Source organism: Magnolia sinica, chromosome 11 (genome assembly GCF_029962835.1).
Source record: "Magnolia sinica isolate HGM2019 chromosome 11, MsV1, whole genome shotgun sequence".
Lineage (NCBI taxonomy): Eukaryota > Viridiplantae > Streptophyta > Magnoliopsida > Magnoliales > Magnoliaceae > Magnolia > Magnolia sinica.
In genome coordinates this window covers 79,393,279-79,410,921 of record NC_080583.1, presented here as the reverse complement: position 1 = coordinate 79,410,921, position 17,643 = coordinate 79,393,279, and the positions used below count along the sequence as shown (strand labels likewise).

General features: G+C 42.1%; 1 protein-coding gene across 2 annotated transcripts; it reads left to right on the top strand.

Annotated features, from left to right (window-relative positions):
• Window positions 1–678: 678 nt before the first annotated feature.
• LOC131218465 (uncharacterized) lies at window positions 679–3,353 on the top strand. Of its 2 annotated transcripts, XM_058213025.1 has the most exons (4): window positions 679–731; window positions 2,113–2,235; window positions 3,031–3,160; window positions 3,244–3,353. In XM_058213025.1, the coding sequence occupies exons 1-4, from the start codon at window positions 687–689 to the stop codon at window positions 3,336–3,338; spliced, it is 393 nt and encodes a 130-aa protein (XP_058069008.1). In that variant the 5' UTR covers window positions 679–686; the 3' UTR covers window positions 3,339–3,353. The 2 variants fall into 2 exon arrangements, with proteins under 2 accessions (XP_058069008.1, XP_058069009.1); XM_058213026.1 differs by lacking the exons at window positions 679–731; window positions 3,031–3,160; window positions 3,244–3,353 and adding exons at window positions 1,870–1,970; window positions 2,316–2,450.
• Window positions 3,354–17,643: the final 14,290 nt, after the last annotated feature.

Genomic DNA, 17,643 nt, shown 5'->3' with positions numbered 1-17,643 from the left:
GATCTGATGGCCCATTTTGGAATTGTAGACTGTTGATCTGATGGCCCATTTTGGAATTGGGAATTTCCAAAAAATCTCACTGATATGACAATCCTAACTGATTGGGAAGAAGAAACAACAATAGCTTCAAGGTGAGTTTTATCATTTTATTTTATTTTTTTCCATTTTTTTAAGCTGTTATAATTTTTCTGCTAGAACTAGCATGTGTGGATTGGCAAAAGTGCGAATGCACTTGGTGTTTCAAATGCCACCCACTGTTTTGATAGAAAGATATTATGTTTTAAATAATATATTTAATTTCAGCAATTATTATGTTTGATAGTATCAATTGTTTCAAATGCCACCCACTGTTTTGATAGAAAGATATTAAGATTTTCAGACCTCACCTCTTCTCTAACCTTATCTTGCATTTTATACTAGATGTGCCGAGATCTCGAAGCCCAACTGGCTGCTGCAGAGGCAGAAAGGGTAGCAGCTGAACAGGAGAAGCGTGAAAAGGAGGAATCTTTTTCTTTTTTCTTTTGCTGAACAAGAACTCATCATGGAAAGGGTGGTCCAAGAGTTAATGAAACTTCAACAGGAAGCAGAGGAGAATGCGAAGGTAATGATAAAGGTGATAGCTACGAGCAACAAAGACTAATATAATTCATAGCATTGTCTGATCGGCTTGATGCTCTGTTGCAGCTATGGGAGTTCTTAATGGACCGTGGTCGTGTTGTCGATGTATTGCAGTAAGTCTCCATTTTCTCGTTTCTTGAATTATAGAGCTAGAGGTTTCAGTTACTTTTGGACTGAAATCCCCAAGAAAAAAAAATTCATGTGGGACAGTCCAATCCAGTCCAATGTTGCCAATATTGTAAAGAGTGGGTGGCATTTGAAACAACAAACTCTTTTCTTATGTGGTATATCATGGGATTAGCTATCTGTTGATAAATTTTTCTTGGGTATTTTAGTCCAAATGCAGCATAATCTAACTTTGAGTTATTTGAAAACTTGGCTGGTCATTCATTCATTTCTTAATAATGAAATTCTGTCATAACTGGACAAAAAACAAGCGTCTTCTGGTCATAGATGAATTATTATTAGCATTCCTTTCTTGTCATTGTCTTGCTCCAGACTCTTAGTTGGCCCCAGTAGCAGCAGATAAATGGATCTGACCTGCCACATTGTGATATTGCATTGAAATGTTTCTGCTTTAGCTTATCGATCAGCAGAGAAGGATACACTGTAAAGGCATGTTGTCATTATAGTAGTAGCCTTGTCCCTGCCATTTGGGGTCAGCTTTCACATGGAATGCATGAATCTTGATGTTTTCCTCGGATGAGAATAGTTGAAAACAGAACTTGATTTCTCAAACCTGATGAAGTTTGAAGGATAAATCTTAACTGTTTAAAAAATACATCAATTCTTTTTACTTGACCCAATTTCTGATGAATTTACATGGATAGAGATGATGTTTGGCCGAACAAAAAGGTGTTTTTGGTTTTGCTAGCAATGGTGCTGTTGGCCTCCACATTTCTGTGACCCTGACCATTCATCTGGTGGTGCCATCATGAATTTGTTCCCAAAGTTCACCTCTGGAAAATCTTGCACATGCAGTTTGACTTTTCCAATGGAATGTGGACATGACATTTTAAGGAAATTGGATTGCTAGACCCCATAGTGATGTTTATTTGTCATCCAACCTGTTCATAAGATCATACAGACATGGATGAATGGAAAACAAGAATATAAGCTTGATCCAAAACTTCTGTGCCCCCTAAGAAATTTTCAACCATAGTACATTTTATCTGTTTCATGTGGTGTGGTCCATTTAAACAAAAATATAAGCATGATCCAAAACTTCTGTGCCCCCCAAGAAATTTTCAACCGTAGTACATTTTATCTGTTTCATGTGGTGTGGTCCATTTAAACAAAAATATAAGCTTGATCCAAAACTTCTGTGCACATACAAGGATACTTTTTTCGAGGTGATTCACATGCTTTATTTCATTGCCATTGTATGAATGAACTTGTCCTCAATATATGCTGCATTTTTTTTCTCTTAAAGCTTCTTGAACATGAAAATGTTTAAGAGTCCACTCATGGACGTCTTTCTTTCTTTTTTCCCAGGATTGCCTCAAGTTCTTAAAAGAAATACCTTCTGCAACAACAAATGATGCATCTGCCAATCCTTTCCAACATTCCAGCTCTGTCATGAATCTTTATCTAGAGACAAGTTCTACTCTTTTGAAGGTTTTTACGTCCAAAATTTCTTTTTCTATTACCTATACACAGCGTCATAGAGAACTATTATGCACATGAATATTTCACAGGTCCTTCAAGCCCATTCTAGCCAGCTCATCTCCCACCAACTTTCTAAGGAATTGAGAAGGTTGCAGGCATCATCTGTGCATGCTAATCCAAGATTGCAAAATGGTGGAGCTACAAATTCATGAACACATGATGCATCATATCTGATTATTCACTGGCCTCTTCAGATCAACAAAAAATAATCTTTTTTAACATCTCTGTCCAAACACAGTTCAAAATGTATGATTATTCACTGGCCCTTCACTCACCGTTGTTGTTTAAATATATCTTAATGCTGTTGTTGTATAGAACAATGGTAGCAGATTTTTGAAGTGTGTGGAACAGTTGTTGGGGTATGAAGGGTTTAGTTGAACAGTTTCTATTGTATAGAACAGTTGATGAAGGGTTTTGTAGATTTTCAGAGAGATATTTGAATTTAGCTTTGTTCTTTTGCTCTTTTTTCTTGAATTTGAGGTTGGGAGTTTGGAATTTCAGGTCCTCGGGGAGAGCGATGGATTTCGATGTGATCTTTAGTCTTTCTTCATGAACTGGAAGTGGCTATTTGGAATTATAGTTTTCTTCTTTTCCAATAGAGATTTGAATTTTAAATGTGTTGCTCTTTCCATGTGAATCTGATTTTCTTGAATCCGATTTGCTTCTAACATCTTTCTTACTGTAGATGGGGTGTTAAGAAGCCTCAAATCATGAAAAATTTTGTCACGATCTTGTCGAATGCAGGTCTTGGGATGGCCATGTTCGGTCTCGGTAAGATCATTGATATGCTCATCATGTTCAGTCTCGGTAAGATCATTGATATGCTCATTCGACGTGAGGGGTGTCATCAAGAAATATGACAGTCCCGAACAAAGTAAGTTTGCTTATTCTATGTACTGCTATGAATTTCTTAAATCTATACATGCTTTCTCATCACCATGCCTTCTTTTCTTGCAGTTCTTGAAGAATTCTTTCATTTAAGACTTGAGTTCTATGTAAAGAGAAAGGTGAGCTTTGATCTAGGCCCCCCATTTTTTCTTTTTGGTAATTGAGAAGATGGTAGTATTGACTTGCTACTTTCATGCAGAAAGTAATGTTGGAGAATCTTGAGAGGGAAGAAGCCAATGTCTAACAAAGTCAGATTCATCATTGGGGTGGTAGAAGGAGAGATTATTGTGAGTAACAAGAAAAGACCGGATCTGGTCCTCGGGTTGCAGCAGAAGGGTTTCACACCATTCCCTAAAACCAAAGGCGTTGATACTGGCGATGCAATGGAAACAGAAGAAAATGAAGAGACACCGAAGGTGGGAAGAGTTGTAAGAGCAAGTGATTATGAGTATCTACTGTCAATGCCGATTGGATCTTGTTGTTAATGAGAACTTTAAATAGACATATAACTATTATTATGTTGGCATTTTACTTTTGTGAATGGAAATGAATGATTGTGTTTGATTGAATGAATGAATGATTTAACAGGGTGTACTACAATAGTAAGAGCTGCCATTACCAATTAAATTTTCTATTAACAACAAGCATTAGCTACGGCTATTCACCGTAGCCCTTTGTTGAAACCGTAGCTCTTGCTAAAATTAGCTTTTCGCTACAGTTCTCATTCTACTTTTAGCTACAGATAAAATCTGTAGCTGTATGTAATTTTAAACTACAGACAATATTGCTACAGATTTATTCCGTACCTATACTTTCATTAGGTACGGCTACTAACCGTAGCATTGAATCTGAAAACCGTAGTTGTTGCTAATTTCAGCCTATTGCTATAGTTCATGCCCAACTTTTGGCTACAGATATAATCTGTAGCCGTAAATCCTTGATAGCTACAGAAGCAATGGCTACGGCTTTAATCCGTATCTATTATCTCTGTAGCTACGGATTTTATCCGTGTTAGGCCCTTACCCCATGGCTCGCATGGATGACCTAGCTTCGATTTAGAAATCTAACATGGGTAATCCAATCATAACTTTTGAATTAGTATGGTAGTTTGTTGAAGACTTTTTTTTTTTTTTTAATGTACTGAATTGTAAAATTAGATTTTGACCAAAATGAGCTTATGGTATTGCCAAACACACCAAAAAGCATTCATTCTAATAAAATTTCTTTCTCTAGCTCTGAGAGCCTATTTAAAAATTTTAAAGGGACATAAGTGCCCTTCGCATTATCTCTATGAGGGCATTGTGAGGGATTGGGATTGGGATGGGGTAAACACCGTGGGACCATTATGGTGTTTATGAGAAATGCACATGGTTCACATGTTTTGCCAAATCTAAGTGGTATGAACATTTTAAAGGAGATCAAAGTTACATGAGCCCTGCAATGATTTATTTATTATATCCACACCGTTTATCAATTTTTCGAGATCATTTTACAGCATGAGACAAAATTTGAATCATATCCAGAGCTTAAATAGACCACACCAAAAATATCAGCGGGGATAATGATATTCACCGTTAAAACAATCGTAGGGCCCACTGTAACATTTATTTTCCATCCAATCTGTGCATAAGGTCACAACTACCTAGATGAAGAGGAAAAACAAATTTCATATTGATCCGAAACTTCTGTGACCCCAGAAGGGTTTCAATGGTAGATGTTCAACCTCCCATTGCTATTTTCAGTGTGGTTCACTTTATCTTTAGATCCGTCTTATTTATCTGCTCAAGTGTTACGACGAGCCCGCCAAGTGGATGAATGGTTTGGATATAACACATACCTCCTGATTGGACCCAAAGGACTTGCTGACGTCAATACACCAGCTATATAGCTGGTGTGTGGTACACTAGCCAATCCGCTTCCGTATTTCTCTTATCAATGCTGTACATTATTTTTAAAGCTAGGCATCGGCCTAAAAATGATGCCAATCGAAATCTTATGTAGACCACACCGCAGGAAAATTAGTGATTGAACACTCACCATTAAAAACTTACTATGACCCATGGGATGTTTATTTGTCATCCAATCTTTTAATAAGGTCACGGGGCCCGAACGAAGGGAAAACACAACATTCAAAACTTACATAGCCTAAGAAGTTGTTAATTGTGGCCATTCAATCATCACTGCTTCAGACGGTGTGTTGTACGTGAGATTTGAATCCGCCTCATTTTTGGACTCATACCTTAAAATGATCTTTAAAAATAGCCGGCGTGGATAAAACACATACGTAATGGTGGGCTCACATAGCTTTTTCAGCACTGACCAGTACCGAGCTCGGTACTGGCGGGGTCACTAGCGAATCCGAGTCCACATTAATGACTATATAAAACCCCAGACGGCTAAACATCCACCCATTGCAAGCAAAAAACAGAAATTCGGTATATATATCGCGAGCAAAAGGAAATGTCGAACGCAAAAAAACCGGAACCGAGCGAAACAGGTTGGGGCGAGACGTTGAAAACGGCTCTGACGATTGGTGCCGCGGCGGGGACGGCTCTCTACGCAATATGGGGCGCGACCAGCAAATCGTCGTCGGACCAGGGTCCGATGATGAAAGCCCCTGGACAGCCTGGTGTTGAAATACCAAGGAAAGCTTTTGAGGACAACCCGGCAGATTATTTCCGTGGAGCGCGTTCGAAGCAGAAGAAGTAAATGGAACACGTATCGGGTCGACGATACCGGTACGAATCGGTCCATACGTACCAGTTTCTGATAATAATACTTTTTATCGTTATTTCTATGTATGCATGTGTGGTGTGGTTTGTACTGGTGTCATGGATTGAGTTTTAGATGACATCATCTGATGTAATAAATAAGATTGAAATATGGAATGGTTGGTGTTTTTTGAACCGGGTATCAAGACCGGTGGGCTTGGGCTAGACCCAACGTGGGTTTATTTCATGTTAGTAGGTATAGTATTTCTATTGGTGTGGGCTTGACATTGCCATTTTCTGAGATTTGATTTCAAAATGGGTGATTTGTGGATATTTGATGGTCGGCCAAAAATGAATTCAGTCAACCGTCTGATTTTGAAATGCAATTTCTAATTAATCAAAGGCTCAGATTCTTCTATTGACCTGATTTCTGAAAGATGACCTAATGTGTATAATTTTTGTGTGCTTGCATATCAACTATCGTACTCTTCCAGAGTATCAAAGCATTCCCTGTTTAAAAATCATCTCTACATGGCACTTTTTTCAGCTCACGTACACACCACACATGGAAATCGATACCAGATCCAATCCATTCATCAGAGATATATCATTTTCTAAATGATCTTTGCCAAGAAACAGTTCTGTCCACTCATCAGGAAGGCCACTGTTTACGAAACAATTTACAGCCGAGAAAAACCTGAAAACTAGATCAGATTTATTTGTAGTCCAGAACATATGCACGTTCATTCACACCTGATGGACGGTTTTGATGTCGCAAATATAGGCCACGATGATACGTTTGATGCCTTGTAGGTAGTATTCCATGTACACGCTTACGGAGTCAGGGGTCGTTTTGCACGGTGGCTTGGAAGGGATTGGAGGGGTTTCTTTGGCAGCACAGGGGGTTTGTAATCCACGGTAAGAATTTATATTACATCTAAAATCATTTTAATAGTTGTAGGTGTAACATGTATGTCATTATACACTATCATTTTAGTGGGCACATGACACACAAATGATAATCAACACCGTTCAAACATTATCCATGTAAATCAGCACCATCGAAACATTGTCAGCACTGTCCAAACATTGTTCATGTAAATCAACTCTTCCAGAGTATCAAAGCATTCCCTGTTTAAAAATCATCTCTACATGGCACTTTTTTCAGCTCACGTACACACCACACATGGAAATCGATACCAGATCCAATCCATTCATCAGAGATATATCATTTTCTAAATGATCTTTGCCAAGAAACAGTTCTGTCCACTCATCAGGAAGGCCACTGTTTACGAAACAATTTACAGCCGAGAAAAACCTGAAAACTAGATCAGATTTATTTGTAGTCCAGAACATATGCACGTTCATTCACACCTGATGGACGGTTTTGATGTCGTAAATGTAGGCCACGATGATTTCGGAATCCAGGGTTCCAAATCCACGCTCCCAAACAGGCGCTCAGCAAAACCGGAGAAACCGTTGGATCACATAGTCAGAGACGTCGAAGTCTTTCCCAAGAGCGCGTTTGTCCTGTGACAGTGAATCGCTGGAAAAGATACGGTATATTTCAAACAATGGTAGAATATGGTACACACATCTTTATATAGTACAATTACCTAAGGTATCATTGCAATCCGGTCTATATAGATACTGAAAATTACTATTTAAAGTTTATATTTTCAAAAAATTGACATCTTTTAGATAATCCTGTCCATCCGATTAGTTGACATTAATGCAATGGCATACGTAAATAGGCCACTGGCAAATATTGGAAGAGAGATTGAAGAAAATCTATGGACAGAGACTTACATTGAGCCATCAATGCTACGGTCGATTAGAGGGATGGACCCATTTGTTATATCATCATGCACGTGTACCGGAGAGAGATGGCTCCGCCATGTTTCGGTTCTTTCAGTTGTATGGTGAGAGTCTCCAATGACTTCGAAATTCGTTGCCTTCGCGAGTAAGAAAGAAAGTACACGTGGCAGACAAGTACCTAAATCCAAACCGTCTAAACAGTGAGAATTGAGATATAGGGTTGTAAAATCATTTGATTGAACAGTCTATCGTCCAATTTGTTGCCATTTGTTTATTGTTTGTTACTGTGGACAGTGGTTCCTTATGACCGTTCATTTTGTGTCGTCCACCATATGAATGGTTACGATTCATTCTTCATTGTGATTTGTACAATGCCCATTTTTTGTGGACCCCGATATTGACATCTTGGACTGAGTAATCCACATGTCACGTTTACAGTTCATTGTGAGCCCGACAAAGGTTCCAACGGTGGATATTTTTATCCCAACTGTTTCCTTTGGTGTGGCCCACTTGAGTATTTTCTCTCCCTCATATTTTCACTCATGTTGTAGAATGAGCTCGTGAAACTGAAAGACCGAGTGGATATAATAAAAATAGACGGTGGGCCCATGCTACAGCATACTGTACAAACAAATTAGATGGTTAGAAAAGTCTTGTCCGGTGTCGAGTTGAGAGTCGCCGGTCTAGTGTAAACAGTCGGGCGCGGATTGGATACTGACAAGGTCAGTAGCCAAATCGCTACTAAAGTGACGTGACCAAGCTCTGTGGACCCATTATGATGCATGTGTTATATTCTATTGTCCAACCATTTTTAGAGATCGTTTTATTGCATTACAAAGAGAATCAGATAGATCTAAAGTTCAAGTGGACCCCACCATAAAAAATAGTGGGGACAGTGACATCCACCGTTCAAAACTTCTTAGGGGCCACAGCCGTCCATCCATTTGGAGAGCAGAGCTCGTAGTGAGGCTTGAACCTAAAAATAAGACAGATCTAAAGATAAAGTGGACCATAATGAAAAAGCAGTGGGGGATTGAACGTTTACCATTGAAACCTTTCCGGGTTCATAGAAGTTTCATATCAATATGAAATTTGTTTTTCCTCTTCGTCTAGGTACTTATGATCTTATGAACAGATTGGATGGAAAATAAACGTTATGGTGGGGCCTACCAATTTTTTTAATGGTGTAAATCATTACCCCACTGCTATTTTTTGTGTGGTCCATTCGAGCTTTGGATATGATTCATTTTTTATCTCATGCTTTAAAATGATCTAGACAAATTGATGAACGGTGTGTATTTACACCAGCTATAGCTGAGTCTGGCGTGGCCCATCGTAACGAACTTCCTCTGTGTGCACCAAGAGCTGGTAGGCGTGTGGATTAGGCTGGCTCTACTGTAATGTTTTTGATAATCTATTCTGACCATCTGATGTGTCAGATTATATTAGAGCTAGGGTCCAAAAGTCGGGACATATTTATAATTCAGGTGGGCCATATTAAAGGAAATAGTTGCACCGTTGATTTTTTTTACATGGCTAATTAAGATGATTATGTGAAATTCATCCAAACCTTTAGATTGCACAGAAATTTTCGGCCTGGATCCAAAATATTATATCCATGCGTGATTTAGGTGGGCCGCACTGACAGAAATAGTCTGAAGGGTGGGCATGGCTTTGTACACAGATTCTAATCATGTGGTCCACTCGAATAGTTGATTTTTCAGCCTTGTGCTTAAAATTGGTTGAATCACCTTATAGTCGGAATAGATTTTTGATATACATGATAGTGGTGCCTGCCCACCCTAGCCATACAGCCCCTTCCGTAAATGTCCTCCTTGTAACTAACGCGGCATTGATGGCATGCATGTTGATGCTACTGATACCGAGACTTAGACGTCACTAAGTTCTGTGGGACCCACCATGATGTATAAATGTTGTACCCACACCGTTCATCCATTTGGAGATATGGATTTAGGGAATTAGCCAAAGAGCGAGTCAGATCCAAAGCTCCAGTGGACCCCACCACACAGAACAGTGGAAAGAGTGACGCTCACCATTAGAAACCACGAAAGTTTCCGATCAAGCTGAAATTTGTGTTTTCCTGTCTTTCATGTCTGTCTTTTAACTTATGAATTCGTTGGATCTCATATAAACATCATAGTGGACATTAGGAAGGTTTCTACGGTGGGCGTCACTCTTCGCACTGTTTTTTTTTTGTGGTGTGGTCTACTCCAGATTTGGATTTTATGCATTCCGTTTCATGCCCTAAAATGATATCTCCAAATGGATGGATGGCATGGATTCAACACCTGCATCATGGTACGTTCCACAGAACTTGGTGACGTCACTTCAGTAGCGAGTCTCCCTACTCAACATGTCAGTATCTAATACGTGTCCGCCCGTAGGTCGGTGCTGGAAAAACTCAGTGGCCCACCATGATGTATGTGTTTCATCCACACCGCCCGTCCATTTTTATAGACCATTTTAAGGCAAAAATTCAAAAATAAGAAACATCAGGATCTCAGTTGGACCACACTACATGAAAAAGTGGTGATGGACAACCCACCATTAAAAACTTACTCAGTCTAGTTTATTTTACATCTAACTTAATGATAAGATCACACAAACCTGGATGAGGGTAAAACACAAATATAACCTTGATCCAAAGCTTCTGTGGCCCAAAAAGTTTCTAACGGTGGGCATTCAATCACTTTTTTTGAAATAACTCAAATAAACCAACTATATTGTGCAAGCCCACGTCTGCAATACCACAATCATATGATCAGATTGGTTGAAACAATCCTAACCGCTAATTCTTGTACAGTTATTCGTGGAAATAGGGCCATTGGTTAGTTTCCATTTTAACCGTTCGGTTAATGTTCATCAATCCGATATTTAAATGTTCTGATAGGCTTTTTTTTTTCATTATACATCTACACTTTCCAACAAAAATTTAGAAAGTTTAATTTGATTACTATAATGGCACGTGTGCACTTCTAAGTGAATGCATATCATCCATCGCACATCGCAGAGTATCAAAGTTTCTCCCTTTCTCAAAAAGGTATAAGGACATTTTCGTAAATGACCTCTCCAAGATCACAAATGGCTATATATATATATATATATATATGGGAAATGGTACTATGCGCTCGACCTCATGGTAAGCTCCCTTGAGGTCGAGCTGTGTGGGCCCCACCGTGATGCGTGTCGACCATCAACACTGTGCATTTGATGGGTCCCCTCTAAATTATGGGATATCCCAAAAATCAGCCGTATACGGAGGGCCATACCATCTAAAATCATGTGAAGACATGCCAAAAACATATAAAAGCACTTGGTGGGGCCCACCTGAGTTTTGAATGCTGCTGAAACTTGGTCTGAACCCTCATCCAAGTGGGACACACATAATGGATGGGTTGGATTTGCAAACCACATCTCGGTGGGCCCAAAAAATGATTATGAATGTTTTAATGGTGCACGGGCCCTCCCCACTTTTGTATGTGGTGTGGCCCACACAAGTCACGGATTGACTTGATTTTTGAGACCTAGGCCCACGATGGAATGGTGCATCTGACTGATGGGGTAGATGTTCGAAACGCATCACGGTGGGGTCCACACAGCTCGACCTCATGGGACGGTCCCATCAGCTCGAGCGCATAGTACCTTTTCCTTTATATATATATATATATATATATATATATATACACACACACCCTGAACCCCCAGCCAATACCATTACAAGCAAAAGACGCAAAGATGGTATATCGCCGGTTCAAGTTGCCTGAAATAGATCCAGAACCGCGCGAAACGGATCGGGTCGGGTCCGATATGCCTGAGAGCAAGACGAGCAAGGCATGAACCACCTCTTATCGTTAGACGCTAGTCCGTTGGACCCGATGTGCGACAACGGAACGTGGAGTTAGCCTTTGTTTATTAGGTGGTGTTTTGGTCAAAATCAGGCTACCCTCTGCTCGGATACTTGAACTCCGAGCCGCTTTAGAGACTTCAACCTGCACAAAAGTGGTGAGCAAAGGAGACCCTGGCTTGGACAGGGGACCCTCCGATGCCTAAGTCTGGTCAAGAGAATCTAGGTCTAAGTTGAGATGTAGAGGGAGGGTGCGAGATATTGCATACCTGTTTCCTCCCTACAAGACGCTATTTATACCCCCTCACCTGTGATTGACATGTCCGCATAACTCGGCGTATCTTGGGACATTTGCCACATCCCGCGGGAGATCCGGCTACCCAATCGTTGTGTGGTCGTGCGGGCGTGAGCGGTTGAGTAACTGTCGCCAATCATGCGGTAATGGGACACCTCATAGTCCCCTTCATAAATGGATTCCGATCCGAGTCCCAAACCGATCACCTCGGTGCTAGGTCGTTCTGAGCCGACAGCTTCGGTCTTGAATCATTAAAAGATTCCTCTATGAATTCCGGATGGACTGACTTAACCTAAGATCATTCCGTATGGGGCCCGTTGCGAAATAATAATAGTCGTTGAATTCGAGGTTCGTCCCTTGCTTATACTCATGACCCCGAGCTTTGTCTTACGCCTTGAGTCAGCTCTGGATAACCTTAGACCTTAGAGCTGAGACGTCTCTTATCTTCCTATAATAGAAGCCCCTTACTCTCCAAGTTCAAACACGGACTTAGAGAGTAAGCACATGTAGAAGATCGGTTGTTTTCACTGTTGTGCCCTTAGCACATGTAGTTGCAATCATGGTTTCCATATCCGAAAAGATACGCACTCGGGGTTTTTAGTTCGCGGGTTAACCTTAAGCAGACATGTGGCAACGATTAAGATCTCGAATCGTCGGAGAAATTATGAGGGATCGCTACGTCAGCCATGAGAGGTGGCTAAGTGACGCTTCCACTGCTCGGAGCTCGTCGGCCAATGCCAGAGGCACGCGTCTTGATAGTACTTGAGCTAGTGGCACTTAGTCACGTGTCTTTCGCAGTTGGCTTGCGACGATTTGGCTGGGGCCATTAAGTCTCACCATTAATGCGAGAATCACTTGCGGGTTATAAAAACCCCTGGTGTTCGGAAATGCTTTTATGTCTATTCTCTTGAGTTTTCATTGTTACAAGCTGCCTCAGGAGGCGATTTCTGGCAAGGCGATTTCTGACAAGCGCAACATACGGGGAGGCAATTCCGACCAATCAGCAGCTTTTGGCACAAGTGATTTCCAGCGACCGTCCCAGACAACTTCTGGTAAGTTGTAATGCCCTGGAAATCAGGGGTCGTGCATACACTCGACTCTCGAGTTCCCGGGTATCACTTATAACTGATTTTCTTATTAAAGTGCGATTAATCGGGTTTAAATACGCAGTCTGAAATTTCATGGAACATGAAGCACAATCACACATGTCTACTGAAATGAAAGAGATTCAAGTATATATATACAGGTCCAAAAATATACATGGGTCGCATCAGGCGTTGCCTAACAAAATCACAAAAGAACAATATGTCCAAAAGAATAAAGCTGAATCTACTACTCAGCGATCCAACGTCCCATCTACCGAGCCGATGAAGACCCGCTCATCAACTGAAAGTAGGAGAACTCGTCCTCCTCCTCGAGGCTCGCATCGCTAGGGCTCTCATTCTCTGCATCACATGCATCTACAGGCGAGTCTAGTTGGTGTTTTAAAACCTCGTCCCAGAGTGGGAGTGAGTGATCAACTTAGTGGGTGCTATTAGTCTTAAGTTGTAACAAATATCAGTTATAATATGAATTTAATGAAAAGCAACCATTCATAAACAACTAACTATTCTTATTAATGCATGTGTATGATGGATGATATAATGCATGCCCTCGCCACAACGCTCCCTCGAGCGACTTTATCTAACGATCGCATATGACTAACACTCCCTCAGAGCAACCTTGTGAGGCTCGTATCCTAGCCTGTACTGTTCCGTAGGCTTCCGCGGTCCTCCCGGTCGAATTTCGGTGACTTGCGATCTGTTATCAGCGTTTGTGCGTGACCCTGAGACGTGTCCCATATATCAGAGTCGACTCGACCCGAGAGTTGTACCAGTGCGACCGCGTCGTCGTCGCGGTTCCGATGCCGCGTCTCACACGTGGATGCGATACCTTGGCCAGGAGATGTGAGCCCGCATTCAATTCGAGGAAAAAACACCGCACGTTGCTAATTCCAAGAGAATCCATCACATTAATCCCATCAATTCCATCAATCAAGTACACATCACACCCTATCACTCACCCATTCCCAAGTACAACTACCCATCCCCTAAGTCAACTCTCTCCATCACCCATCACTCACTTACCATCCCCCTCTCCCATCAATTCTCTCCCATCACACCTCTCTCTCTCATTCTCTTTCCACCCAAGCAACTCTCAAGAGTAGCCAACGTCCAAAGCATTTTCAAGCACCATGAGAGCTAGGTGTGGCCCACCTTCCTATCTCCCATCCCCACCATCCAAAGTCTATCTCGACTGTTGAAGTCTAACCATTGGAGCTCTAGATCGCTTCAATGGAAGGAAGAGTCCGAGGCTAACGGTGGGTGATTTTATGTTTTGATTTTGTGATTTAAGGGCCCACTTATGCTGGGACCCACATTGATGTATGCATATATTGAGGGGCAATAGTGGTGGGGTCCCTCCATCACACCGAATCTCTCTCTCTCTCTCTCTCTCTCTCTCTCTCCTCTCTTTCATTTTTTTATGATGATGAGGCCTTGTGGACCACCCGGATGGACCCCACCATGAAGTATATATTTACCATGCTGTCCACCAAGTAGGCCCACATGGGTGGTGCGGCCCATATAGGTGGTGAAATTCCACCCCAGCGTGACTGTGAAGGTGTGACACTGCAGCAAGCAGCGTCCCAACTCTTGAATGGGGAGAGTGGGACCCATATCAGGCCCCACTCATGATGCATGTATTTAATCCACACCGTCCACCCTATTTTCCAGTTCATTTTAGGTGTTGAGCCCAAGAATGAAGCTGATCTAAAACTCTGACAGGCCACACCGTCTAGAACATTATTTTAATAGTTAAAATTTATTAGGACTTGCTGTGATGTTTCTGTGTCGAAAAAATATCCAATATTGGGCTCATTGGGTGTACCATGAGCCATAGAATCCAATAAATAGAGTGGATTGTCCTGATATGGGCCCCACCTATGAAAAACAACAAGAAAACAAAAAAAAAAGAAAATTTATATAGCCAAGCGGCTGACACCCCTGGCTGCTGACGTCCAACGTTCAGGACGCAGCTCCTGCTGCTTGTAAATCGGGCAGGGATTGTGGGCCCCACTACAGGCCCCACCTTGATGCGTGTTGAATATCAACACCGTGCATTTGATGGGTCCCCTTTATATATGGGGTGTCCCCAAAAATCAGCCACTCAGGGGACTTAGGTGGACCACACTTCAAAGCAGCAGGGGTTGAACGTCTACCATTGAAACCCTTTTTGGGTCACAGCAACAGGGGACCCACCTTCTGTATATATTTAACCACACCGTCCCTCCATTTCCCTAGATAACATTATGGCCTGAGGCCAAAAAGGGGGCCGATCCAAAGCTCCGCTGGGCTACACCACCGGAAGCAGTGGAGACATTGATGTCCACCGTTGAAACTTTTCCAGGGCCCATCTTGATATTTATTTTCCATCTAATCTGTTCACAGGGTCACACAGACTTGCACGTGGGGAAATACAAATGGCAACTTGGTGTTGTCTTGGTGGGCCCTACACGTGGGACCCACCTTGATGAAATATATATCCACGCCGTCCGTCCAGCGTCCTTGGACGCTGGACACGTACAGTAAAGTGTGATCTGACAGTGGGTGACCTAACCCGCTAACATTAATATAAAATATAATAATAATAATAATAATAATAATAATAATATAATATTATATATATTGTATTTGATATGGTGGTGGCCCCACACGTGGGACCTACCTGTACCGTTTGCAGCAGCCCCTGGCTGCATCGTACAGTAGTCATATTGTTGCTGTACTCACATCAGTAAGGTCTGTGGGACCTGTATGATGCATGGACCCATCCATGTCGTCCGTCCATTTGGATGGGCCACACACGATGCATGCGTTGTATCCACCGTCCATCAGGTTGGGACGGTGAGACCCACCAGGCATGGGAAGGCGGGTTGGCTGGGTACCTCACGCTAGTTATATAGCTGGTGTATTGACGCCACCGAGCTCTGCGATTCCTGCTGCTGTACGACGTCAACAAGTTCCGCAGGCCCCACATTGATGTATGTGTTTTATTTACACCGTTCACTGTTTGGACGGTGGGGCCCACCATGATGCATGCACTATATCCATACCGTTCAAACATTTTGAGATATCATTTTATGGCATGAGTGAAAGGATGAGTCAGATCTAAAGTTCAAGTGGACCCCACCATTTAAATAGTGGACAGTGACATCCACCGTTCAACCTTCTTAGGAGTCACAGTAGTTTCCAATCAAGCTGATGTTTGAATTTCACTTCATTTATCTCTATGTTAACTTATGAATAGGTCGGATCTCAAAAATGAATGTTATGATGGGCCCAACTTGATGTACATGAGGCCCATTGTTGCGGCCCATCATGATGTATTTTGGCCTATGGGCGGGGCCCACCCGTTTGTATTGTTAGGCCCATGTAATAAGGCCCACTTGATATATGAGGCCTAGTATTAAGGCCCATGGGTGAGGCCCAATATGGTGTATTCAAGGCCCATGGGCAAGGCCCATTGTGATGTATTCGAGGCCTATGGGCAAGGCCCATTGTGATGTATTCATGGCTTATGGGCAAGGCCCATTGTGATGTGTATTAGGCCCTTATCGTGCTGCCCATTGTGACGAGTACTAGGCCCATGACGTGTGGCCCATTTGATGTATTTGAGACCCAGATACGTAGCCCATTTGATGCATATGAGACCCATGTGTAGGGCCCGCATGTTATGTATCTAAGGCCTATGGGTCATGACCTATTGTGGTGTATTTATGGCCCATTTAGTGAGGCTCACTGTGATGTATGTGTGGCCCATGTGATGCAGCCCATTGTGATGTAATTGTGGCCCTTGAATGAGGCCCATTGCGATGTAGATTAGCCCTTTGTGTGAGGCCATGGGCCCACTTTATGTTTGGCTCTATGTGGGCCACTGCTTGAGAGCGATGTTGGTTGAATGTCCACATTGATGGGCAATGACGGTTGGATGTCCACATTGTGACCTTCCCTTAGGCCTTGTTAGGCTTATTCTCATCGATCGATTCCGATTGTCATGACCGATTTGTCGATTCTGATTATCGATCGATCCCGATTGTCATGGCCGATTGCCGATTCTGATTGACGTGACCGAATTGCCGACTCTGATTTCGATCGATCCTGATTGTTGTGGTCGATTGCCGATTCCGATTTATCGATTTTGATTATCGATTGATCCTGATTGTTGTGACCGATTGCCGATTCCGATTGACGTGACCAATTTGCCGACTCTGATTATTGATCGATCCCAATTGTCGTGACCGATTGGCCGATTCTGATATCGATCGATCCGATTGTCGTGACCAATTTGTCGATCCTGATTATCGATCGATCCCAATTGTCGAGGCCGATTTCAATTGTTGAGGCCAATTGTCGAGACCTATATGGTGTATATGCGACTCGTAGTTGAGGCCCAGTGTGATGCATTTGAGAGCCAGGCAACGGAGCCCATTGTGATGTATGTTAGGCCCATGTGAAAGGCCCACTGTGATGTGTATTAAGCTCTTGAGTGAGGCCCCATGGTGTTGTATATTTGGGCCCTTGTGTGAGGTCATGGGTCCACTATATGTTAGGATCTATGAGGGCCATTCCTCGGGGCAATGTTGGTTAAATGTCCACATTGTCAAGGTTGATTGTCGATGCCAGTTATTGATACCGATTATGAGTATGTGACAGCATAACATCATGATACATGCCCGTACGCAT

Excerpts from the sequence above, each read along its gene's own strand:
- LOC131218465 (XM_058213025.1), top strand. The coding sequence starts at position 687 with ATGGGAGTTCTTAATGGACCGTGGTCGTGTTGTCGATGTATTGCA. Across the intron at positions 2,236-3,030 it reads CAAGTTCTACTCTTTTGAAG|GTCTTGGGATGGCCATGTTC; the intron begins GTTTTTACGTCC and ends TGTCGAATGCAG. Across the intron at positions 3,161-3,243 it reads ATATGACAGTCCCGAACAAA|TTCTTGAAGAATTCTTTCAT; the intron begins GTAAGTTTGCTT and ends CTTTTCTTGCAG.